Source organism: Eleutherodactylus coqui, chromosome 4 (genome assembly GCF_035609145.1).
Source record: "Eleutherodactylus coqui strain aEleCoq1 chromosome 4, aEleCoq1.hap1, whole genome shotgun sequence".
Taxonomy (NCBI): Eukaryota; Metazoa; Chordata; class Amphibia; order Anura; family Eleutherodactylidae; genus Eleutherodactylus; species Eleutherodactylus coqui.
This window is the reverse complement of record NC_089840.1, coordinates 184394033-184421291: the sequence shown is the minus strand read 5'-3', so window position 1 is coordinate 184421291 and position 27259 is coordinate 184394033. Positions and strand designations below refer to the sequence as shown.

At 45.4% G+C, this 27259-nt stretch overlaps 1 protein-coding gene across 1 annotated transcript in view; it reads left to right on the top strand.

Annotated features, from left to right (window-relative positions):
• Nucleotides 1-27259, top strand: part of BMPR1A (bone morphogenetic protein receptor type 1A) — a 99552-nt gene that overhangs the window by 66452 nt on the left and 5841 nt on the right. Inside the window, exons 4-11 of the mRNA XM_066600455.1 lie at nt 5266-5428; nt 7670-7772; nt 13560-13659; nt 21070-21172; nt 21295-21433; nt 22664-22856; nt 23599-23896; nt 26962-27137. Coding sequence (XP_066456552.1) covers nt 5266-5428; nt 7670-7772; nt 13560-13659; nt 21070-21172; nt 21295-21433; nt 22664-22856; nt 23599-23896; nt 26962-27137 — 1275 coding nt within the window. The remainder of the gene's footprint in view (nt 1-5265; nt 5429-7669; nt 7773-13559; nt 13660-21069; nt 21173-21294; nt 21434-22663; nt 22857-23598; nt 23897-26961; nt 27138-27259) is intronic.

Sequence of the window (27259 nt, the reverse complement as noted above, 5' to 3'; positions counted from 1 at the left end):
TACTGCAGAATGTCCTCAACAGAAATTCCTGTTGCAAATTTTGAAGCATTTCCGCATCCAAAAAGCAGTCAAAATCTGCACGCTGTCGATTTTGAAGCTGCCTTGCCCATTTCCGCCAAATGTAAACATACACCAGCGGTAATAATGACCCCCATCACCGACCCCAGCGATAATAGTGACCCCCACCCCAGCGGCCCCCCAGCGCATAAAAGCGACACCCCACAGTGGCCCCCAGCGCATAAAAGCGACACCCCACAGCGGCCCCCAGCGCATAAAAGCGACACCCCACAGCGGCCCCCAGCACATAAAAGCGACACCCCACAGCGGCCCCCAGCACATAAAAGCGACACCCCACAGCGGCCCCCAGCGCATAGAAGCAACATCCCACAGCAGCGGCCCCCAGCGCATAAAAGCGACATCCCACAGCAGCGGCCCCCAGCACATAAAAGCGACATCCCACAGCGGCCCCCAGCACATAAAAGCGACACCCCACAGCGGCCCGAGCGCATAGAAGCGACACCCCACAGCGGCCCCCAGCGCATAGAAGCAACACCCCACAGCGGCCCCCAGCGCATAGAAGCAACACCCCACAGTGGCCCCCAGCGCATAGAAGCAACATCCCACAGCAGCGGCCCCCAGCACATAAAAGCGACATCCCACAGCGGCGCCCAAAGCATAATAGTGACATCCCCCAGTGTATAAGGGACATCCCACAGTCTAATAGTGACATCTCATTGCGGCCTCCTCTGCCCCACTCACTCACCTCAGTTGTGGTGCGCTCTCCTCCTGCGTCTCAGCCTCTGCCGCAGCACCCAGGGTCGGCGCTGTCCTCTGTCCCGGCGCTCCCTGCCTCCCTGCTGTCCTCCATGCTGGGGCCGCTGGCCAGGCCCTGCACTGCCCGTGCCAGTGCTCCCAGCTTCAGGCCCGCAGCTCTCAGGCTCACTGCAGTCCTCCGCCCCCAGCCAATCAGAAGCTGGGGGCGTGAACCAGTTCTATGACAGGATCGGCGATGTTAGCACAGCAGCTAAGTAAATGCCATCAGGGGAGCCGCGGCCCCTGCTGGTATTTACAAGTGGTGGGCGGCCGATGGCGGCGCGTGCCAGTAGGGAGGGCTCTGCGTGCCACCCCTGGCACGCGTGCCATAGGTTCGCCACCACTGGGTTAACCCATTAACACTACAGGATGTACAGTTACGTCCTGCAGGTTTTGAATGTGTATGGAGGGGGATTGCGGGGCGATCTTGTTCCATACAATGCGGGTGCCAGCTGTTTCTTACAGTTGACACCCACCCGCAACAGCTCTGATAAGCTGCACCGTTCATTGGAGCTATTAACCCTTTAAATTGCGGCATTAATTCTGACAGCAGCATTTAAAGGCCCTGACCCATTTTGGGGGGTCCAGCACTGCCCCCTGTGATAAGATCGCAGGTTGCGAAGTGTTTGTCATGACAGCCCAGGGGCCTTCTAAAAAGCTACAGGGCGGCTATTGCAGATTGCCTATCAAACCAGGCCTGTGGCTTGGTAGATAGACTGCCTGTCAGATCGCAGTATGATGTAATGCTGTGGCATTACATCATACTCCAGGAGCGATCAAAGCATTCCTAGTTGTAATCCCCAAAGGGAGGGCTAAAAAAAGTAAAAATAAGATCAATATAGTTTTATTAATTGTAAAAAAAAGAAGTTTAAATCCCCCCCCCCCCTTTTTGCCATATCTATAATAAAAAAATCTAAATCCTAAAAAATAAATACAGAGTTGGTATCGCCGCGTCCGTAAAAGTCTGATCCATCAACGTAGCACATTATTTACCCCACATGGTGACCGTCATCCGAAAAAATTTTAAAAAAAGAACGCCAGAAATGCACTTTCAGTCACCCTGTCTCCCAGAAAAAAATGCAATAAAAAGCGATCAAAAAGTCGTATGTATTCCGAAATGATACTAAAATAAACTACTGGACATCTCGCAAGAAATGAGCCCTCGCACAACTACGTTGATGGAAAAATTAAAAAGTTATTGTGCGCAGATGATGGCGGCAGAAAATAATTTTACAAAATTAGATGTCTTTACAAAAAAATAAAAGTAGTACAGCAAAAAAAACTATACAAGTTTGGTATCATTGTAATCGTACTGACCAACTCGTCCCGCAAAAAACAAGCCCTCATACAGCAATGTCGATGGATAAATAAAGGAGTTATGATTTTTAAAAGGGAAAAGGAAAAAACGAACATGGGGAAAAAAAACGAGTCCACGTCATTACAGGGTTAAACGTGAACTTTGAGCCACCTGCACATAGCCGGGTGAGATCCCGCAGCGGAATCAACCCTGTGCCTCGCCAGTGATCCCCGCGTACCTATCCGGGTTCTTCATAATCTGTATTGCGGCTCTACCAGCCAGCATGCATGCGCAGTACAGATTATGCCGCGCTGACGCAGGTCCTGCGGCCATTCTGTAATTATGACTGCGGAATGGCCGCAGGACAAGCTGCTTCCATTGACTTCAATGGAAGCCATCCGTGCGTAGCCCTCACAGAATCGCTGCATGCTGTGATTTCTCTTCCGCGAGCGGAAAATCGCAATCAATTTCTGCTCATGGAAGTGAAACCACGTATTTCCCCAGCATGCTATGGGGCGGTATTTGCTGTGGAGTTCGGAGGTGGACGCCCGCTGTGGACTCCACAATGCTAATCCACCTGTGTGCGTTCTGCCAAAGGCCCCCTGCACATGAGCGGAAATTCCGCGGTGGCATTTCCCGCGGAATTTCCGCTGCTGGAAGCCTGCATAGGATTGCGTTAACAAACGCAATCCTATGCAGACGGCCGCGGTTTGGCCGAGTGAAATATCGCGCAGCAAACAAATTGCAGCACGCTCTATTTCTGTGCAGGGCTCGCAGAAATGTCACTCACCCGCTGCCGGCTCCGGTCTGCCCAGCAAGCCAGCACATCAAACAGCCGGAGCTGCGGGGTGCGGGTGCGTACGCACTGGTCCCTGCAGGTGCTCGGGTCGGATCCCGCGGCGAGAATTCTCGCTGCCGGATCCGACCCGCCCGTCTGCAGGCGGCCAAAATACAACATGCTGCGATTTTCCATCCGCGAGCGAAAAGGCGCAATTGATTTTCGCTCGGCGACATGGAAAACTGATTTCCAACAGCATGTCTATGGCCTCCTTCCCACGAGCGTGACGGGCTCCGCCGCGTAATATTCCGCTGCGAAGCCCGTCACGGCGCCCCCCAGAGCCCCTATACTTACCTGCGGGAGATAGCGTGAAATCGCTTCCCCGCCCACCGCCGCCGCGTCACCGCCCGTCACCGCCCACCGCCGCCGCGTCACCAGCCGTGTCACGTGCACAGCCGGCCGTGTCACGTGACGGGGCCGGACGCGTCATATGGCGTCATATGACGCGCGGCGGTGGGCGGGAAAGCGTTTTTTCACGCTATCTCCCGCTGGTTACAGCGGGAGATAGCGTGAACGGACGGCTTCCATTGACTGCAATGGAAGCCGTCAGTGCGTACAGCCCGTCCTCACCCGCAGAAAATAGAGCATGCTGCGGGTGAGGACGGGAGAAATCGCGGTGCGTAATTCCGCGGTGGAATTACGCATCGTGAGCACGGAGCTATTAGGTTCAATAGAACCTAATAGCTGCGGGCAACGCAGCGGATTTTCGCCGCGAATTACGCGGCGGAAATCCGTTCGTGGGAAGGAGGCCTATGTGCAGTATTTGCATTGCGGAATCAGGAGGCGGACACCCGCTCCGGATTCCGCAATGCCAAAACGCCCGTGTTTGTGTGTGTAGTGGTGAAGTGAAGTGTTTAGCAGTTATCTTTGCAGTAACTGCTGTTCGCTTCTTACTTTAACCCAGGCAGCAAGGATCTTCTTTTAAACCTCTTCTTTACTGCTGAAGCTCTGCTCTGCTTCTCTCACCACAGGCAGTCACTGAGCGAAGGCTGTTGTCGGCTCTGCATTGGAAATCCCCGCACTACTTCTGACATGGGAGGTAGAAAGAGCTCCCATTGGGCTGCTGTGCGGAGGGGCGGGGATATGAGGAGCAGACAACAGCCTGCGCGTGCCGGCATCTCCTTCACCTCCGCTGCCGTCTGGGCTTTATTTAAATCTCCCGCTATAGGAGTGACAGGGGAGTAAGGAAGCGCTCCCATTGGCCTGATGTGTGGAGGGGCGGGGGGGGGGGGTACGAGGAGCTGCTAGAAGACCGCGCGTGCCGGCAATCAAGTTCACTCTGCAGTCAGCGCTGCCCTGCCTTACTTTTGACAGGGCAGGAAGCTCTCTCTGCAGTATCTACGGCCGGGTGATATCAGCGAACAGCACGCGTGCCGGCAGAGAGGACTCCGCGTGCCCTCCCCGGCACGCGTGCCATAGGTTCGCCAACACTGTCCTAGGGGGACATAATAAACGTCACTGAACACATGAAATAAAGGTCATGCTCCCAAGGACCTATGGAGACATGATCTTCATGACTACATTTGTGTTAAGTGATGTTTATTCCCGGGGGACTTGATCTGAGAAACCTTGGTTGCAGCATGCACCTCTGAACAAAGATGAGCCTTAAGTCCTTTTACATAGGACAAGTGTTGGGCGTAAAAGTGCCTGACAGTCGTCCCAGCGATAATCGCTTCTTTGCCTTTACTCAGCAGCTCTCATCACTCGGTGAGTGGAGGCAGAGCGGGGTCATTCTACCCGCCTCCATTCACAGTGAACAGGCAGTTCATAGATGAATGACTGCCTGTTTACATGGGCCGATCATTGTTTTCAGTTCTTTTTAATGTCTGCACAATGTAAATGACAAATTATTGTTCTTCCTTCAGATTGTGCAAGTATTTACAAAGAGCAATTATTCAGATTACCGTAATCCAGCGAGAATCATAGTTCCGTGTAGAAGGGCCCTAAGTGTGTCAACTGCCCAAATTTTTTCAAAAAACTTTTGAGTGTTTTGCAATGGCCCCAACACAATCTTAAAATGTTGGTAGTTTATTGTTGGAGGTGTTGGGACAGTTACCATAGTTTACTCCAGAAACTGTGTGATTATACAGCTGAATCTATGCCATATCATGGGTACCGTGGACTTCTGTTTCAGGCGCACAGGCTCATCTATGTCTATGACAGGTTTATGAAGAGGCTTGTGTATTTGGCGTACTTGATGCCAGCGCTGACTCTACGAAGACGGGCGTATAAAACACAGAACTATGCATTAACTACATATCTGTGTCTGTACTACAGTTTTTAAACCATTTTTTTTTCATTTTTTATTCTCTTGTAGGTCAAAACTTTGACATCTTGCCACACAGAACTGGAATGAAATCAAATTCTGACCCTAAGAAACAAGAGAATGGGGTAACTTTGGCCCCTGAGGACACGTTGCCCTTCCTGAACTGCTATTGTTATGGATATTGCCCAGAAGATGCCACAAATAACACATGCATGTAAGTGGGGGTGCTGCTACTGTCCTCCTTGTGCTGGAGATGGACATGCTTTCCCGAATGTAATTCTAAAAATGTTTGCATTCCGAGCGTATTTTTACACTTGACACCCGCCAGTCGTCTCAGCCGGAGCAGGACAGAGCTGCGGCATCCACGGGCGTTGCCATATCCTGCGATGGATCTCTGCCGCCCGGGAGCAGGAGCCAGCAGACAGATCTCCGCTGTCAGCCTTTCTGACAGATAAGCTCACCGAGGAGCATTGTGGTAATTCGCAGCATGCTGCAATTTGCCGGCCATGAGCAGAGAATCACTGATTCTCCGCTGGTGGACAGGGGGGCTGCGCTTTCCATAGCAACGCTACTGAAAGCATGCACTGCGTTCCCAGCGGCCAGATTATCGTTGCGTGGAGCGTATTGCAAAAACACCCGTGGAAGGCAGCCTTACACTGAACGATTATTCGATTATTCAGATTCCCGTGATTCAGCGAGAGTCTGAATGATTATCGTGTAACGGGGCCCTTAGTTACATCACCAGCACATCTTGTTGGGATTAAGAAGAGGAAATTAACAGAAGTTTGCACAGTGATGTCTGACATAAAAGACGTATTCCTGAAGACAGAACTGGATGTTCCGGATTCCTCTGCTTAGAAAATAGTTAAGCATATGCTGCCATCTAGTGGTTTATACCAGTTATGCACACACATTCGATTTAGACAGCCATTGAAGTGTGTGTATGGAGACTTAATCTTCAGGCGATGCCCCTTAGGAAAGAAATATGCAAATGACTGCTTTCAGTCAATCCAGAAACTCTTTCAAATGAGAGCGCTGCCGCACTGTAGACTGCTGCTCCTGCTAATCGGTATCGAGCAGGGTACTGGTTGGCTGGATGAGGTACTTTAGAGACAGCTCGCGGGTACTGGCTCTCTATGATGAAATTTAGTGGGTGTACGGAGGCCTATTTTTTGGCAATTAAACTGTAAATTAGCTCATTGTAGTCTGTATTCTGTACTGCACGAGCCGTAAAACAGACTCTGCAGATGGGTTCCTCTTTTCTTTCACGGAGTTTCTTGTTTAACTGACATGAGACAATTTGTATACTACTTTCTCTTGCGGTGCTGTCTGAAAATACAACCCCACGCTCTAGCCGGTGAGAACCAGGACCCCCTTAACCCCCTCTAAGATGCGTGTAAAGGTGCTTCTTACACATATTGATTATCGTCCAGTATGGATGCATGCAGCAACCGACCAATGAGAACGCATTCACTTCTCATTCTTTGTCCGGTTTCTGCATGCAGAAAACTGAACGACGTATCCTTTCATGTAAGCAGGCCATCGTTCACTTATGAATGACTGCCTGCTTACTGTGAATGGAGGCAGGCTCGCCGGAATGTTCTCCGGCCCTCTCCGCCGGTTTCATATGGGCAACAAAATGGTGCGGTTTTCTCGCAATGTGACAGCACTACAAGTCACATGTATGTGAAGCCTTTCCAATGAGTTCCTTCACATTAGCGTCGTTTTGTAGGCTGCTACATTGCGGGGGGAAAAACAATCACCGGTTGCTAAATAGTGCTGCAATTTGCAAGGTTATGTAGCCTATGTTTCTCTATGGAGCTTTCCTTTGTGTTGCAACGCGGTTTTCGTGTGGTGCGATGCAACTTTTACATTAGGAAGTTCCACTGTAAAAGCCCTAAAATATGCCCTAGCTGCATAAAAAAAGCCCAAAAAGCATAACGTAACAGCTGCTGTCAGGTCCACCGCGCGTCTCCTTTTCATTTTCGGCAGACATGCTTGTTATTTTTAGCAAGGGCTGGCTTGGAAATTCAAAATACCCACCTTGATCGCTGGCTCTGATTGGCTGAGCCACGGCACTCGAGAACCAATCAAAGCCAGCACTTCCTGGAGGCGGGGATTTTGAACATCCAAGCCAGGAAGCACTTGCTAAAAAGCTACAAGCAAGTCTGTCAGAGCTGAAGTAGACGTGTGAGGAACCTGACAGCGGCTGTTGTGGTGATTTTTTTTATTTTTATTTTTTAATCCAGCTAGGGCTTATTTTTGGGGTAGGGCTTGTATTTAAACATGGGTTGTTATGGAAAAAGACAAAAATAAATCAGTAGCCAAGAAAGTTGAAGCTTTAAAACTACTAAATGCACAAAATTGCAAAAAAGGTGTCTGGTCATTCAGGACCCCAATGAACTGGTCATTAGTTAACACTTTGTGAATAAAGGTTTACATTTATATCTTGTAGTACAAATGGACATTGCTTTGCTATAATTGAAGAAGATGAACATGGAGATATCACATTAACATCTGGCTGCATGAAGCTGGAAGGCTCAGATTTTCAGTGCAAGGTAACATTAGGATTTAAGGGGGTTGTTCAGGACTCTTGGAACTTTTCCTATTGATGTTCTTAGGGTCATTATTGTAATACAGCTGGGTCTTTCCAGGACAAATCACCCAAGGGGTAACACCCGGCCATCTCCGATTGTCAGGAAACGACACCTTTGTAGGTTACGAGAATATCCGGACAATTCCCGATGCACGAAATTTCAGACGTGCCTTAAAAACGCACCTCTTCAGGGAAGCATACCAAATCTCCTGACCTAGTCCCTCGCCCCTCCCTATGGTGCTCCACCCTGTTTGACTTCTGATAAATGATCTGTACATAAAATTTCCTATTGCCTATGTTCCCCAACCCCTGCACCTCCTGTACCACCCTCAACCCATCTGTGTCTAACCCAATGTACCTTATATTGTAATTGTTGTATTGTTTTGCATTTATCCATGCCTGAAAGCGCTGCGGAATAAGTTGGCGCTATACAAATAAAGATTATTATTATTATTATTATTATTATTATTTAAAAGAGCCTCAATTTTTAAGAAGTACAGGGTGGTTTGTGGGGGGGACAAGTTCTCCAAAAATCGCCCAGAACCATATGTGATTCATATGTCGCAGATAGATAGATGTGGGCGGTGGGGTTTGTAATATGCAGATTTATAGCATTTTTATAATACTGTAATTCAAATACAAGATTAAGTAAAATTGGAACAAAAATTTCAGAATTCTTTTTGGAACCGAGGCGCTTGAGAGAGATAGCTGAAACATGATTTATATACATGGTTAGCAAAACGAAACTTCCCCCAACGCAGAGGCGTTCTGCTGCTCCAAATCAGCTGAAATGTGGACAACAGCCACTTAAGACGTTTTGAAGCTGCACTTATCCTGCAGAAATCTCGCACTTTTGAAGCTGCGGCAAAACTGCGAGATTTCCACGGTGAAACCGTCACGTGGAAACCCAGCATAAATCTGCTAACCCTGTACATGCCCCATGCATTGAAGTTATTTAACGCACAATTTCAGGAAGGAGGTGGTTGTTTTTCTCAGGTACTACAGTCTTCATCTCTTACGGAATGCATAATTATACTGGTGGTGATAGTTGTGGTGCTGTGGGAGATGGGTGACATTAATGACATGGGTCAGCGGAACAACTTGAATGCCCGAAAACAGATTTCTCGCCCAATTCATGATATGAAGCAGATTCCGATGCAGTTGATACCACTTAAATTCGTCATCAATATAGAGTTGGTCACAATCAAGAATTTTTTTTCCCTCAAAAACTACAAAGAACTCCTTCCTGAAACTTTTCCTCCGAAGCCATTTAGTTCCAAAAACAACTTTGAAAGTTCTGTTCCTATTTTAATTTAACGTGTATTGAGATTAGTGTTAAAAAAATTGTTTAGAAATCTACATATTTCAAAGACAGTGGCGCTGCACACGTCTTTTTACACGCAATAGTTTGACCCTCCTGTATTTGACCCCATGACCTGAGATTTTTATATAAATCCTACTAACAAACCTTGTGCAAAGTTTCATAAAAATCGGACATGGTCGGGTGTTGCCCCTTGGGGATCTGTCCTGAAATGACCCAGCTGCCCTTTAGGACCAGTACAAGATAAGCCAGACATTACAATTTTGCTAACTGCTGCTGGTACTGGTCAGTAAAAGGTTGTCCTGACATAATTTTTTTATTGTGCAAACTGGTTCCCAGCTGGAAAACAAAACATTAGATCCAGACTCCCTACATGTCACCTAGCTATCGATCGCTGGGCCCTGTGATCGTCTGCGGCGGCCTGTGGGCACGCCGCAGTAATTCGCAGACAATCAACTACATTGCCTTAGTCTGCCTGCAGATGGCCGGCTCCGATTCGCTGCAAAAATTCGCACAGTGGGATGTGGTCCCGTGCCCCTGCAGACGCCAGCAGCTTACCCGCTTTCGGCGTCTTCATTCTTTGCTATGCGCCGGCTGCCGGTCAGCTGGCGCATGCGCAGAGAGGAGCTGGCCCATCACCAGTGACATTTCTGTGCAGGCCTCTGTGAGCCCCGCGCAGAAATAGGACATGCCGCGATTTGTTTTCCGCGTGTGTTATGAGGACAAGTGACGGCCGTCTGCCTTGGATTGCGTTATCTAATGCGATCCTATGCAGGCGGGCCTGGGCGGAAATTCTGCGGGAAATCCCGCCGCGGATACTGCTGTAAGCGAGGTTTGAGAGCCCTACCTCCAGCAATAGGTTACTGTGATTTTGGTTTTCGGCGCTGGCTCGATGCCCAATCACAGCTATTCATTGACTGGCTCAGCCAATCAGAGCTTGCCAGCTATGACAGTCAATGAATAGCTATGATTGGTTTTCGGCGCTGGCTCGATGCTTAATCACAGCAATCTATTGCTGGAGGCGGGGTTCTCAAACCTCGCTTACAGCAATAGATCTGTCTGTGCAGGGGAAGCCCGGAGCAGCAGCAAAGACCAGCGGTCGGGACCTAGGCGACAGCTGATAGGTCAGTATTGCTTTTTTTTCCCCCCAAGTGTAGCTCAGACTGATTTTCGGGGTAGGGCTTATGTATGTGGTTAACGCTGCCAAAAACATGGCACCAAATTTTGCCGCGTTTTCAGCAGTGCTGAAACCGCTACCCATTCATTTCAATGGCCGACACAGGGCTGAAAAGGCCCAAAGATAGAGCATGCGTTGCTGTCAAAGCGCAGCGTTGAAGATGCTGTGTTCTCAGCCCTGTGTGAGCAGCCCCATTGAAATAAATGGGAGCGTTGGACAGCATTTAGCGCAGCGCTAAACGCTGAACAAAAACGCCTGTGTGAGGGAGGCCTTATGCTGTTTCACTCACATTTGCGTGGATACATTGCATAATATGCGAGCACCAAAAAAAATGCAGTATATTCTATTTTGCAGTGTATCACGTGCGCAAGAGCACATTGTTCCCTGTAGGCAAGTAATTTCTTAGGCAAAAAAAAGCACCTGACCGCGTTCTCGAGATACGCTTTCATACGCAGTACAATATTGCGGGTAAACGCCGGCTCGCCGCAGGCCCCACAGCGGTAAGATGCTGCCGGGCTCCCTCAGGGTTTAATGACTATGGTCATGTGAGCTGGCCTAAGACACAGAACATTTTTATTCCTTGTAGATCATTTATGTATCCCGGCTGCAAAGCTCTGTCAGCTTTTGTTTGCAGGAAGAGTTGAAGCTCTTTACTGGTACCATATTGAGGTACAGGTGTTTGTAGGATTACTTTTTATTATGTTCTTTGGTAGGTAAACAAAATATAGCAATTCTGGGGTACTTTTTTAAACTACTTTTACGGTGTTGACTGTGCAGTTAAACGACCAAATATTCTCATTGTTTTAGGTCGATAGACACGGTAATGTATATTATATAATTCTTTTTTTTTTTTTTTTTTAATTTCCTTTTTTTCTTTATCAATTTAACCCCTTAATGACACGGCCTATTTTGGCGTTGAGGACCAAGCGATTTTTGGTATTTTTCCATCTCCATTTTTCAAAAACCATAACTTTTTTATTTTTCCGTCAACGCGGCCGTACAAGGGCTTGTTTTTTGCGTGGCGAGCTGTAGTTTTAATCGGTACCACTTTTGGGTACATAGGCTATATTGTAAAACTTTTTTATTTTTTTTATAACAGGGAGAGAAAACGCATCAATTCTGCCATAGATTTTTTTATTTTTTTACAGCGTTAATCATGCAGCATAAATGACGCACTAAATTTTTTCTGCGGGTCGGTACGGTTACAACGATACCAAAATTCTTATATATTTTTTTAGGTTTTTACACTCTTTTGCAATAAAAACCCTTTTTTTGGAAATCTTTTTTTCTCTATAGCTGCATTCAAAGTCCTGTAACTTTTTTTTTTTCTATGTACAGAGCTCTATAAGGGCTTATTTTTTGCGAGACGAGCTGTAGCTTTTGTTGGTTCCATTTTGGGGAATGTACGGCTTTTTTGATCACTTTTATTGCATTTTTTGGGAGGCAAAATGCTAAAAATTTGCATTTTGCCTCTGTTTTTTAGCGTTTTTTGTTACGCTTTTTGCTGTTCAAAATAAAAAGCGTGTTCAACTTGCTGTACACGTCGTTACGGACGTGTCAATACCCAAGATGTGGGGTTTTAATTTTTTTTACCTTTTTTTTATGCTAATATTAGAAAAAGCATAAAAAAGGTTGGTTTTTTTTACATTTTTTTTTTTTTACATTTTTCTTTTGTTTACACTTTTCTTTTCTTTTTTTTTTTTTACACTATTTGAGTCCCTCTGAGGGACTTGCAGCACTATGCCTACAATCGCTGTCATAAGGCATGGCAGAGCTACTGCTCTGCCATGCCTTATCGCTTATACAGCGATCATAGACATTGGCAATACAGTGTCGGCGGGAGACAAAGAGGGAGTGCGGTCCCTCTGTGAACTCTTTCCCTGCCGTGATCTACGGCAGGGAAAGGAGTTAACAGCGGGTGGGGGCGCACCTCCGATGCCCTCCGCTGTTGCAGCGGGACGCCGGCTGTGACTGACAGCCGGCTCCCGCTGCGGGATAGCGCGGGATCATATGTGATCTCGCGCCATCCCCAGGACGTACCGGTATGTCCTGTTGCGGGAAGTACCAGGCTCCCAGGACGTACCGGTACGTCCTGGGCGGGAAGGGGTTAAAAAGTAATTTGCTAATTAAAAAAATATATATTTAATTTTTTCCTTTTAATCCGTGAAGGGTGAGTTGAGGATCTAATAGTTCGATTGCTAAGATAGTACACTGCATTACTTAATGTAGTGCATTCCACTAAGACTATATCAGACCCTGCTGGAGGCGGAGCCTACTTTGGCTGAGTCAAGGCAAATTTAGACCAGATGAATATCGGTCAAACGATGCTCGACACTTGTCCCTGCATACACTCACAGAGCGGCCAGTAGGGAGGAGAGGCTGCAGGAGATTTCTCTGCTCGCACTCCCCTGCCTCTCTCTATTGACTTAACATATTGGCCATTCAATACTGAACGGCTGCTATTACCACTGAGCGGTCAGCTCATCATCCATAGTTTATGCAGCATAAATAATGGACAACCGCTGCTATGTTTGATGAATGAAGAGGTGCTGGGGAGAGCGAGGAGTGAAATCTCCTCCAGCCGCCCCACTGTGAGCCAGCGATACTACCTCCCGTGCTGCAGCGCGAGAGCGAGTATATGCGGGGACAAGTGTCTGGCATCACTTGCTTGGCATTCGTCCCGTCTAAATGGGCCTTCACATGTAGAAATGGAGGCCTTTGTCATGCCTTTGGGTGCTAAAGGGACCCATTGATATCTTGTGATTGCATTGCAGGGTGCCAATGGGTGACCAAAGGACACCCCCCCCCTCCCCCTTCTGCTTACAATCTGCAGTCAGTAAAGTGTTAAATTGCCAGGAACTGAGGTTTCTTCATTCCAGTCTGTTGGAGCAGGAGCCTGGCTATCGGTAATCAGCCAAGGAACCGCCCTAAAAAAAATGTGTATGCAGGTTTAAAGCCCATTAGTGGGATCAGTAAAAAGCTGTGTTGTGGTTACTAAGGGGTTAAGCTTGGTGGGACATATCCATAACAAGCCAGTGTAAGTTGACAGCTTTTGAATGGTGCTGAACTGCAATAGCAGACAGGCCACGGGCACACGTGGAGCCGAGTCGGGGGAGAGCGACGCACGATTCCCCCCCCCCCCTTCCCCCTATTCCTGTAAACTGTGAAGCCTGCGTGTGAATGTGTTGTGTAGTATTTCACATGTACAACTTGTGGGAGGAAATTACCCTTTTTCTGTTCTAAAAATCTAGGATTCTCCCAAAGCCCAGTTGCGAAGGACCATCGAGTGCTGCCGGACCGACTTCTGCAATAAAGATTTGCAGCCAACGTTGCCTCCAGCTGGGGGACCAGGTAATCTATAACACTGATATTTAGCTATGTGAATCCATACTGCAGGATGTACGCTCCGGCATTAGGTTCGCCTCTGCACACCGTTTTACGTTTTATACACAGGTATGGCATAAGTAAATGAAGAGCAGTCATTCTGCGGATACATTGCTGCAATTTACTCTGTATTCATTTCCAGGCTGTGTGTTTGGTTCCGCCTGTAAAGTTACATGGGACTGCCACTGACTTGTATTGCAATAAAAAAAAAAAATATAGGGGTGAACTCGCATGCAAAAATGGGAATGTGCCATTCATGTGAGTGGGACTTGTAGAAACAATGCCTTTCAAATGTACAGAACTGATCTTCACAAATCACTGCAAAAAGATATCCCCTGATAAAAATACCAAACTTTAATCAAAGATCCTTTCAAAATCGACCCCCCCAATAGACAAACCCGTAACAGAACACATAAGTAATGTGCGTATACTTAAGGTTTAAGGTTAAACAGCAGGTGTTCATGCAGTACTCGTGACTTGTAGATTCACACTTTGATCTTCATGATACCTCGTGTATCAAGAATGACGTTGGCTTCAGGCGATGTTCTGATAACACGCTATCACTGTAAAAGCTTGTGCTTCCTGACTGTGGGGCGACTCCACTCCATGTAACCCTACAAAACTCTTAAGACATTATATACTGCATCCCAATCCAACGCGTTTCTCCCATATAAGTCACCAGGATCATCCGTGGATACTCAGAGTGAGGGGGGTGTGAGGACATCAAATAGCCACTGTCCCCTCATCCCCTTTCTTCTCCCTCATGTGACCTTCATGGCCCTCCTCACTTTGAGTATCCTTTGTCAGAGCCCTTGCTCTACAGTCAATCTTCCCTGGGGTGTCGCCTACACGTGTAAGATCAAAGTGTGAATCTACAGATCTCGAGTACCCTATGAACACCTTCTGTTTAACCCTAAACCCTGAGTATACACGCATTGGTTTTTATTGGATTTTTTGGGAGGTGAACAAAAGAAAAATAGGAGTTCTGGCGTTCGTTTTTTAAGATTTTTACAGCATTCCCCATGCACAATAACTAACAATGTTTTCATTGACTGGATCGTTACGAGCATGGTAATACCAGTTATGTGCTGGGCTATTTTCTGGGGGGGGGGGGGAGGAAATAAAAAAAATTATATTTATTTATATATATACATATATTATTATAATTTTTTTTTTAAACTGGATTTTTCTCAATTTAACCCCTTAACGACGGCCCCATCGGGATTCTACGTCCTCAGAAAGTGAGTGGGCTTTAATCCTAGAGGACTTAGTTTTATGCATCCTTTTAGGATTAATGCCCACTTGCCTGAGGACGTGACAGCTCCATGCTGTCGGTGCCCGCAGGTAGCCGACAGCATGGAGCTGTCACCCCAGGATGCGGGCAGTCACCCCCGGCATTGCGATCTGCGCTATCCAATGGATAGCCCCCGATTCGCAATAAAGTAAATAAAACTATCAAAAAAGTTAGTTATTCAGCTGCCCTGATGGATCGGATCCATCAGGGCAGCTGAAAATACTCACCCGGCTTGTCCGCGGTGTCCCCCGAAGATCGGGTCCTCCCAGACCCGCCGCCGGCCTTCTGCGCATGCGTGCCAGACGATGACGTCATGCGCAGAAGCCCGGGAGCCCCCGGCAAGTTTGAAATCTCCTGGATCCGGGCTCCTGAAGGTAGCCGGAAACCAGGAGGTGTTACCGGGGACCGCTGTGAGCCGTCCCCGGGCACCCAATCGCCGCTATCCATTGGATAGCGGCGATCGCGAAAAAGTGAAAAAAAAAAAAAAAGTGCCAGTTTCACCTCCCCTCATGGATCGGATCCATGAGGGGAGATGAAAATACTCACCTAAGTCCTCCACGATGTCCTGGGACCCGAAGTCCCCCGTCTGACATCGGGCGCGCATGCGCAATCATCGGCCGCGTGCACAGAGGGGCTCGAGCCCTGGGAAATTTAAAATCCCTCTGCTCCTGGCTGCCATGTGTAGCCAGGAGCAGAGAGGTTATACCGGGGACATGATCACTGTCATCCAATGGATAGCAGTGATCATGTAAAGTACAAAAAAGTGTAAAAGTAAAAAAGTTTAAAAAAAAGTTAAAAAAGCTTGCGTTTCATCTCCCCCCACGGATCATATCCGTGAGGTAGGATGAAAGGACGTACCTAAGGCCCCCGGATTTATCCGTGGACCTTACCCCAGCTTCTGCGCACGCGCCCGTCGCCACAATGGCAGGCGCATGCGCAAAAGCCGTGGATTGCCAGCATAATTTAAAATCTCCCTGCTCCTGGCTACAAAACTTAGCCGAGAGCCTGGAGATTTCACGGGGGGCCGCGGTGAGCGGTTCCTGGTCACGTGTTCGCCGTAATCCAGTAAATAATGGCGATCACGTAAAAGTAAAAAAAAAGGTGAAGGTTCATCTCCCTTCACCGATGCGATTGCTGAGATGAGATGAAACTTTTTACCGGAGGCTTCGTATTTCCACCCCGACGTGATCTTCCTCCATAAACTTTCCCGGATTCTGCACATGCGACCACCGGCAAAACACGGGACACATGCGCAGGAGCCGGGGAGCCCAGGAAATTTAAAATCTCCTTGCTCCCAGCGACCAATGGTCGGCGAGAGCCTGGAGCAGAGACCTTGTTGAGCGATCGCCGGTTACGTGAAAAAAAGGTAGCGATCTACCTTTGGCCGGTCTCACATGACCGGATAGGAATTACGGATTTGGCATGCGTCTGATCCGCGGCATTACGCAGATCAATCGCATTGGATTACACAATTCCGCTCACATTAGTGGGTTGGATTTGTGCAATCCGCTCGCAGAAAAGAGAACGCAGCAGGTTCTATTTTACCGCGGATATCCACAACATAGAGCCCATTATGCTCCATGGTCGTGGATATACCCGCTGCCCATACGCAACTATGTTGTATACAGGCTGCGGGTACCCGCGTCATCGCTAAGCGACGGTGCGGGAAATAGAAGCAAAAAAAAAAGTGTACTGACCGCCCATGTGAGTAGGCAGTTATGCGCAGTACATTACGCGGCCATACGCAGGGTCACAGCCGGGCTCACAGCTGGAATCCACTGTGGGCCTCCGCAAGCGGATTCCACCTACGGCTGCGTGAGCCCGGCGTTATTCAGACCGCTACCTGTAATACGTATTTTACAAGAAGCCCCAGGAACGTTCGCCTTCCTGCAGTTCCAAGAGCACCTTGTTGACCGTCTTCTGTGTGAGACCGCCGCACCTCATCAAGCTTACGGAGACTCACAGAGCGCCACTTTTTACACCCCATACTCGCCACTGAGGTCAAGAAATACCCCCCAAGAAGCATGAGAGGAGGGGGGGATACACGGTTTTATTTGCCGCATGTACCCATCCCAACCAGCCTCCGTAATTACCCCTGTCTTCGAAAATACCACACAGTTCACATTATTACTTTAATCTAAGATTTGGGGAACGCCGAAAAGGGCGCGGAGGGAGTGGATATTTTTAGGGAGTCAATTTTTATTCCGTACAAATGAACAATGGGGCCTGGGATTTATTCAGTTGTGCCCTGCAATCCAACGGGTGTTCCCTGCATTACAGGCCTTGCCATGTGTCCTTTAAGTAGATTAGGGCCACAATGGGTATGTTTTTGAACACGGCACAAACGGGGGGATCCATTTTGGGGTGAACGTCTTCATTCCTATGTACACTTTACAAAAAACAGTTTTTAAATTGACAAAATTGCCAAAAAAATGAAAATCGTAATTTTTTTCCTTCTGCTTTGCTTAGATTTATTCAAATACTGTGGGGTCAAAATACGCAGTACACCCCTAGATGAATTAAGGGGTCTAGTTTTAAAATGGGGTCATTTGAGGGGGTTCTTTATCGTTTTGGATGCTCAGTGGCTCTGCAAGTGGGCAATGGGGCCTGGAATTTATTCCGTTGTACCCTGAAATCCAACGGGTGCTCCTTCCATTATAGGCCTAGCCATGTGTCCTTTAAGTAGATTAGGGCCACAAGGGGTATGGTTCTGAACACGGGACAAACAGGTGTATCCATTTTGGGGTGCAAGTCTTCATTCATGTGTGTTCTGTACAAAAAAAGCAGTTTTTAAAACGACAGAATTGCCAAAAAAACGGAAATCACATTTTTTTCCTTTTGCTTGGCTTGAATTCATTCAAAAACTGTGGGGTCAAAATGGGCAGTACACCCCTAGATAAATTCGTTAAGGGGTCTAGTTTTCAACATGGGGTCACTTGTGGGAGTTCTCTTTGGTTTTGGCCGCTCAAGAGCTCTACAAAAGTGCTATGGGGCCTAAAATGCCTTCAAGCTAAATTTATGTTCTGAAAGACACCGACTACTCCTTTCATTTTGGGCCCCGTTGTGCATCCAGACATAAGATTAGGGCCACAATGGGTGTGTTTCTGAACATGGGAGAAGGGGGGGGTATCCATTTTGGGGTGTAAATCCTCATTTTCATGGGCACTATAGGAAAAAAATGTCTTTAAAATGACATATTTGCAAAAGTATGACATTTTATTTTTTCTCCTCTAAATTGAATTAATTCCTGAAAAAAACTGGTGGGGTCAAAATATTCATGACACCCCTCAGTGGATACATTAAGGGGTGTAGTTTTTAAAATGGGGTCCTTTGGGGGGGTCTCTATTATTCTGACACTCATGAGCCATTGCAAAATTGGCTTGGTGTAGGAAAACAAAGTGTTCTCAAAATGCTGAAAAGTAATGTTAAATTTGTACGTCCTATAAATGGTTAAAAAAACACAAGTTTTTCAAGTGTGCATTCAGAATAAAGTAAACAGATGGAAATATATATCTTATCAAAAATTTGTACAGTATGTTTGGACATATTTGAGATATTACAGTTGAAAATGTGAAAAAATGACAATTTTTTCAAAATTTTTCCAATATTGGTACTTTTAATAAATATACACAAATTATATCGGTCTCTTTTTACAACCAAAATGAAGTACAATATGTGGCTAAAAAACAATGTCAGAATCGTTTGGATATGCAAAACCTTTACGGAGTTATGCTACGTTGAACGATGCATGTCAGATTTCCAAAATTTGGCTCTGTCACTAAGGCGCAAACAGGCTTCGTCACTAAGGGGTTAAACATTATTAAATATTTCTTGACACTATTTTTCTTTAATCCCTCAAGAGAACTTGAAGATGTGAATGTTCGATCGCTATGATTGTACACGGCATTACTTTGTGTAGTGCGTTCTACTAAGCCTGTGACATTAGCCTATTAGAATCTGCTGTTGGCGAGGTCTAATAGAATGAGTTACATGGTAAACATGGAGGCCTTTGTCAGGCTTCGGCTGCTATGGGAACCAATGTGTGCCTTGCCGTTGTGTTGCAGGGCGACAGAAAGAGCCCCTTCGCCTGACATCTGCTTATGTACTGCAGTTGCTATTGATTGTGGCATGTAAACTCCCAGGATCTGAGGTTTCTCCATTCCTGTCTGTTAGAGCAGGAGCCTGTCTGTCAGTAGTCAGCCAAACCGTTGCCTTAAAAAGATGTGTATGCAGATTTAACCCCTTAGTGACGGGGCTATAGTAAAACTACGTCCCGCAGTGAGATCGGGGGAGCCGTGCAGGTGTCATGGCAGCTGGGGGCCCAATGAATGGCCCCAGGGCTGCCTTAACAGACTGCCTATCAAGCCTGCCTGTCAAAAAGCAGTATGACGTAATGCTATAGCATTACGTCATACTGCAGGAGCGATCAAAGCATTGCATGTTGTAGTCCCCCTGGGGGACTTCAAAGTAAAGTTAAAAAAGATCAAAGTTTTTTTTTTTAATTGTTAAAAAAGAAAAAAGTTATAAAAGTTTAAATCACCCCCCTTTTGCCATATCTATTATTAAAAAATCTAAATCATAAAATAAAAATATGTATTTGATATCGCCGCCTCCGTAAAAGTCCGATCTATCAAAGTAGTGCATTATTTTTCCTGCACGGTGAACGTCGTCCGAAAAAAAAAAAAAATAAAGAATGCCAGAAATACACTTTTTTAGTTACCCTGTCTCCCAGAAAAAATGCAATAAAAAGCGATCAAAAACTCGTATGTATTCCAAATTGATACTATCGGAAACTACAGGACATCCCGTAAAAAATGAGCCCATGCTTAACTACGTCGACGGAAAAATAAAGTTTTTGCGCGCACAAAATGACCGCAGAAAATAATTGAAAAAAATTAAATATCTTAAAAAAAAATAATACAAGTACTACAGCAAAAAAAATACTATATAAGTTTGGTATCATAGTAATTGTACTGACCCATAGAAAAAAAATATCAGGTCGTTTTTGTTGCAGTTTGTGCGCCGTAGAAACAGGACGCACCGAAAGATGGTGGAATGTCGTTTTTTTTTCCCATTTCTCTCTTTAAATTTTTTTAAAGTTTTTCAGTACATTATATGGCACAATAAATAGTGCCATTGAAAAATACAACTCATCCTGCAAAAAACAAGCCCACATACAGCGACGTCGATGGATAAATAAAGGAGCTACGATTTTTTTAAAAGGGAGTAGGAAAAAACTAAAATGGAAAAAAGCAAAAAAGCTCAGTCACTAAGGGGTTAAAGCCCATTAGTGAGGTCAGTAAAATGGTGTATTAGCCGTCACTAAGTAGTTAATAAAACGCGCTACCTACTGGTCTAGTAGAGGAGTTTTCCCTAGTTTGTGGACCATTTGTAGACTAGTTGAGTAGGACTAAATGATTGGAATTACTAATTTTTATGGCAAATCTTCAGTAGTGTTGAATTGGGAAATTCATGACATTTGTATTTAACGAGTAGCTGTACTTTTAAACTTTTGACATGTCATAGGAAGATGTAAAAAGTTTTGATCAGTGAGGATCTGGGTGCGAGAACCCCACTGATGGCTGAGATGAAGGGGCAGAAGTGCTCATCAGAGTGCAGTGCCCCTTCCACTGTGATCATTACTTGTTAGCACGCCTCTGCAGCTAGAGGCAGATACATAGAAGTGTATAGAAGTCTATGCATCAGTCTTCAGCTGCACAGAAGTGCCCATGCAGAACAACGACAGCTGGAGGGCCACCGACATATATGAGCGCTTCTGCCCTTTCTTATCAGTGATCAGTGGGGGTCTCAGGACCCGGACCCAGCTGACAACTTTTGACGTGTCCCTATAATATGTCAAAAATTGTAAGTGCAGTTACTGTTTAAGCTACTTCTGCAGAGACATTGTAATGGTAGAAACGCAGCCTGTGCCTTCATATTCTGACGATTCCGTGTAGGGAGTAGGTCCGCAGTTTGGCCGACAAGGTCATCTGCTGTGTTTTAGGTCAGACATAACAAACATGGCAAATAAAAATACCTGCCTTTAACATAGTTTTGAGTAACAGTCAATTTTATCTTTTCAGAAAGAATATTTTTCAGAAGCGTCCACGTCATTGCGCTCATTATCTCCATCGTAGTCTGCTTACTAATCATGGTGGTCTTCATCTTCATCACCTGCATGTACAAGTAAGTTCATTTTTTTGAACGGTTGTATTTAACTGCTATATATTGTGTTTTTCGTCTTATTACCTTCTCAGAAACTCTAAAAATGGCGTGGTACACGTAAGGATTTTTTTTTTCTTTTGCAGGCATAAGCTGGCAACCCAGAGAATGATGTACAATAGAGATCTGGAGCAAGACGAGGCATTTATACCAGCAGGAGAGTCATTAAAGGCTCTTATTGACCTGTCTCAGAGTTCTGGCAGCGGGTCGGGGCTTCCGCTTCTGGTAAGTCACAATGTCCATTTGCCTCTATCAGGTATATTACAAAAATGGGCAAACACAAAAAGAGAAGAGATGGTAGAGTGACTCCTATTAAGGATGCATTTCCAGCTAGTGAGTTTTTTTTCCAAAAATGATTAGGATGCTGCCCATCCATATACTGTCCCCATGGGTAACTGGGCAGAGAAATGCTTGACCACGAAAAATGACAAACTGCAGGCTCTACCCTTGTAATATAAGCAGCATTAAGGTAAAAGGATAATAAATGACTATTTAGGTTAATGCTTTTGCCTGAATGCTGCTTATTTTCCGAGGATAGAGCCTGCAGTTTGTCATTTTTTTTTCTTTTCATGGTCAAGCAAAAAATAAAAACTGGTTTGGTGCCATGTTGGCATCTGTGTGTGGCACATTGCGGAATCCTCTTGTTCGGTACTATGTGAGCAAAAATGGTTGTCAAGCATTTTCTATAGAGTCACTAACTACTTATTCCCTATTAGGTGGCATGTAGTTTTAGGCACTGTTACCATATGGTGCTCTGCACGGTGCCATATTCCTTTTGGGACTTGTATGAAATCGGACACTTAAGGCCCATTTACACCAGCAGATGATCGCTCAAAAGACAGATTGACTGACAGCTTTGAGCAATCATTTTACATAAACTATTAAATAGCTACTCAGCTACTTAAGTAGCAATTAAGTGTGCAAATGAAGCCTTTAGCTGAAAGCAGTTAATAGCCCGAGGGCTACTATCTGCATTCAGATCCCTTGTTCTCCATGGGGAAACAATGCTATTAGCACTCCCGTGGAAAACTGCTGATAAGAGTGAACAACGATTTTTAGGTAAGACCTGAATTTAATGATCAGCTAGCAGTGCCCAAAAAGCGCACGATGGGCGAGCATTCAGACACGCCGATGATCGCTAAAACGATAGCCGATTAGCGGGTTTTTCTTATTTTTTTTTTTTTGATCATTGGCTGGTGTAAATGGGCCTTTAGTCTGATACTAACAGAAGTCTTATTATAGCTGCATACAAAGGTTATGCCGTATGGCTGTGTGGGAAGCGTTCTCTTCATATACATTGGTGCCAACTGATGCTTTTATTGTAAAGCCTTGTTTGCCTCATTTGTTGTATGTAAATGAGGATAAAAGCCTATATGGCCAGTCTCAGTGCTAAACAGCAGCAAAACAGATTGACAGTCGGTTCCAAAGTCTAATCGCTAGCACTCGGCCTTACAGGTACAAAGAACAATTGCGAAGCAGATCCAGATGGTGAGACAGATAGGAAAGGGACGATATGGAGAAGTTTGGATGGGAAAATGGAGAGGAGAAAAAGTGGCAGTGAAAGTTTTCTTCACGGCTGAAGAAGCCAGCTGGTTCAGGGAGACTGAAATCTACCAAACGGTGTTGATGCGACATGAGAATATATTGGGTAAGTAAAGAAATACTTGGACAAGTCTTATACTTGCTGCCCACCTCAAACAGCTACATTAATAAATAATAATCTTTATATAGTGCAGCGCCTAATTACTGCAGTGCTCTGCAATCTAGAGCCCTGTACTTGAGAGAAGGGAGCAGGGCTCTGTACAGACACTGACCTGGATGGGATTGCTGGGATTTGAGCACCCTGAATAGTACTAGCCTAATAATACATGTTAGAACTTAAAGGGTCTCTCCTGTTTACAGTAAAAATGTCACTATAGATGCAGAATGTATAGGTAACATACCTGCTATCCTCATTTTCAGTGCTGCTGCCATAGTTTGATGTCAAAGGCACTTCTCTAGGTATGGGAAACTGATGGCCATATGCTCAATGTGCTTCGGTAGTCAGAGACACTCCCCGCCTGCTTTTTGGGCCAACCACCTGCGGGGCAAGGTAGAGATTGGACACTGTCCAAATGTCATTAGCACTGGTCTATATAAAAGCAGGGAAAGTGTCTGACTACTGAAGCTCATCTTCATAGGGTAGTCTGAGAATCTGGTGCCCAATTATATATATATATATATATATATATCTCCTGCATGCATAATGACCTTTTGCTTGTGAAGTAGAGGGTTGTGTTCTGCTCAGTTCTAGTACTGTTGCCATATAAAAGCAGAAGTGATTTTGAAGTGGTGTAACAGTAGGTTGATTATGATGGTGTGTTTTCTTTTCTTTTTCCTATATATATAAGGATTCATAGCCGCTGATATTAAAGGGACGGGTTCATGGACACAAATGTATCTGATAACAGAATATCACGAGAACGGGTCTTTGTATGATTTTCTCAAGTGTGCGACCCTGGATACAAGATCTCTTCTTAAGTTGGCGTATTCTGCTGCCTGCGGCCTCTGTCACCTGCATACTGAGATTTATGGTACTCAGGGAAAACCAGCGATCGCCCACCGGGATCTGAAGAGCAAAAACATCCTCATCAAGGAGAACTGGACCTGTTGCATCGCTGACCTGGGACTTGCTGTCAAATTCAATAGGTAATCTAACAGCACTGTTGTTCCTACTGGAGTATCCAGAAGGAAGGGCCAAAGTAGTTGTCATCTCACTAGTAATTAGCGGGTCTGGGGGTGGGGGATCTCCTGCGGCTCTTGTGGATCATACGATTGTTTTAGAGCCTTATAGCGCTTCAGAACACCTACTGTGAAAAAAATGAGCCGGCTTCTTATCAGTAAGCGGGAAATCGCCACCAACCCCCCTTTTCTTTGAAACTGATTCTACAGCAGCTGAGGTGTTATATAAGGAGTAAGGCCGCTATCACACAAGCGATAGTGTTCGCGGTGTGCCACCAGTTAGCGCTATTACACAAGCGTTAATGGTGCTCATTTAATGGCACCCCAAGTGTACCCCCACTATACAGGAATTACTTACATCACCTGTATAAGGTCGGCCTGCAAATTTCTAGGTGATTTTTACTAATCTTATGATTCACAGGAGACGTATGTTTCCTATTAAATGATTTCTGTATGATATAAGCACATCTTGTATTTCCAGTAGATTTCAGTGGAGCAAGTAATTTGGGGTTAATATTTGTTTCGTAGTAAGCAGAAACATATAAGCAATCACCAATATGAAACTGTGCTTGAAAATCTAAAATCAGGAAATATAACATCAGTGTATTTATATAATACACTGCAATACAAGGGATAAGGAAGCTAGGAATGCGCCACAAGGTTTTCAAAACTCCGATGTAGTTCCACAAGTATCCAATCCACATATTTAACAGGAGAGCTGCAGGACATTTGAAAAGGGTTTCCCTGGTAAGGGTGACCCTCGCAAAGAAAATATATAACACAATATTGTTAGAAAAACTTGTCACCGCGCTACGTGGTACTTGTATAGTCTGTATGGAAACACTTTATCTTTAGCAATATGCAAAAAGACAGGTGCTGGTATAAAAAAAAAAACCACTTACTGGGAAGGAGGGGGGTGTGTGGAATACAGAAGCCCCCTCCCTGAAGTGTTGACTCCAATCACTGACGAGGGTACACAACGGTGTACTAGATAAAGTCCAGGGTTTATATGTCTTCTATGCATTATTTGGCTTGAGAAAGGTGTCATTGAGACACCGAAATGCGTTGCCTGTCACGTTTTCCATAATCAGTGGATTATGAAATAAACCCTGGACTTTATCTAGTACACCGTTGTGTACCCTCGTCAGTGATTGGAGTCAACACTTCAGGGAGGGGGCTTCTGTATTCCACACACCCCCCTCCTTCCCAGTAAGTGTTTTTCTTATACCAGCACCTGTCTTTTTGCATATTGCTAAAGATAAAGTGTTTCCATACAGACTATACAAGTACCACGTAGCGCGGTGACAAGTTTTTTTAACAATATTGCAATACAAGGATATTGTACAAATAATCGCCAGTTCAAATTCCTTTTTTAATTCAAGATGGTTTTTATTAACTTTTTTCATAAGTAGAGTAAGACATAGGTGCATGTTATACAGTGATGGATACAATAGGATACTAGATCATCAACGTTTATAACCTATCCCATTGCATCTTGATAAAGCAAAGGCTTTTGGCAAAAGTTGGAGAGGGGGTGGTGGTGGAAATAAAAGTAAAATAAATATATAAAGGGGGGGGGGCACAAGGGGGTGGATAGGGGAGGAAGGGGGGAGGCATGAGGTCTTGTACCTAGACCTATATAACAAATGTAAACTGAACAGCAAACATTGCAAATTCCTTTTTTAAAAGAAGAAAATAAGTTTAATAAAGTTATTTTAGGTAGTAAAAACATTTACTACTAAGTAAACGTTGTACCCCAAAATAATTAATATAATTAATACACAATGCCGGACTTGTGGGGGGTTTGTCATGCCATCTCCTAGAAGAAATTTTTTTTTTAATTAAAATTGGATCAGTCATATGTACCCCAAAATAGTGGCAATAGAATCTTCACTTTGCCCCACATAAGGACAAACCCTCACACAGCCTTATTGATGGAAGAAATGAGCGTTATGGGTGCCGGAATATAGCAACAACAACAAAAAGACTTTTTTTTTTTTTTTTGGTAACGTCATATTAAGACCTAAGTATGATGTCTGGAGTTTTTCTGTATATCTTTTGGAATGTTTTTCTGTGCGGCTACCATTCTGTTATTGTACACTCACATCTTAACCCTTTTTGGAGTTCTGGTGAACTGTTCAGTGCATTTGATGTAGCGCCCTAAGGCCTCCTTCCCACGAACGGATTTACGCTGCGTAAATCCGCGGCAAAAATCCGCTGCGTTGCCCCCTGCTATTAGGTTCTATTGAACCTAATAGCACAATGCACACGATGCGTAATTCCACCGCGGAATTACGCACCGTGAAATCTCCCGTTCTCACCCGCAGCATGTTCTATTTGCTGCGGGTGTACGCGCTGACGGCTTCCATTGCAGTCAATGGAAGCCGTCCGTTCACGCTATCTCCCGCTGCAACCAGCGGAAGATAGCGTGAAAAAACGCTTCCCCGCCTGCGGCCGGCGCGTCATATGATGCGGCCGGCGCGTCACGTGACACGGCCAGCCGCGTCATGTGACGCGGTGGGCGTGTCACATGACGCGACGGCGGTGGGCGGGGAAGCGTCTTCACGCGATCTTCCGCTGGTAAGTATGGGGTCTCTGGGGGGCGCCGTGACGGGCTTCACTGCGGAATATTACGCGGCGGAGCCCGTCACGCTCGTGGGAAGGAGGCCTAATTGGATTGATTTTTACTGGTCCGTGAACTCCTGCTAAAACTAAACCTCTCCAAAAATTGTGCAATTGCGTTTTTGTTTTTTTCGTTTTTTTCCATCCCATTTTTAAAAAAACTTGTAGAAATCTCCATACATTATATGGTACATTACATGATGCAGGTACAAAACTACAATTTGTCTGGCAACACTCAAGCCTGCTACATTGGTGGAAAAATGGTTGTCTTTTTGGAATATGGTGAGTTAAAAATGAAAGTAAAGCCCTCCAAAAATCGCTGGTTTTGGTTTCTTTTACCCTTTCAGCAGGAAAGCAAAGCATGTGCGAGTCCATTGTTAATGTGTAACCTTACACTTACCATTTTTCAGTGACACCCATGAAGTAGATATTCCCCTGAACACCCGTGTCGGCACAAAGCGGTACATGGCGCCTGAAGTCCTGGATGAAAGTTTGAACAAGAACCATTTCCAAGCTTATATTATGGCCGACATCTACAGCTTTAGCTTAATCATTTGGGAGATTACCCGTCGCTGCATCACTGGTGGTAAGGCTTCGTGTAAATCTTGGTTTAATGCATTTGGAGCAACTTTACTTATCTTAGGAATTTTCAGCAATTTCCTAATAGAATAGGAGAATAAATAACCTTTCAGGGCGGCTGTCAGTGTT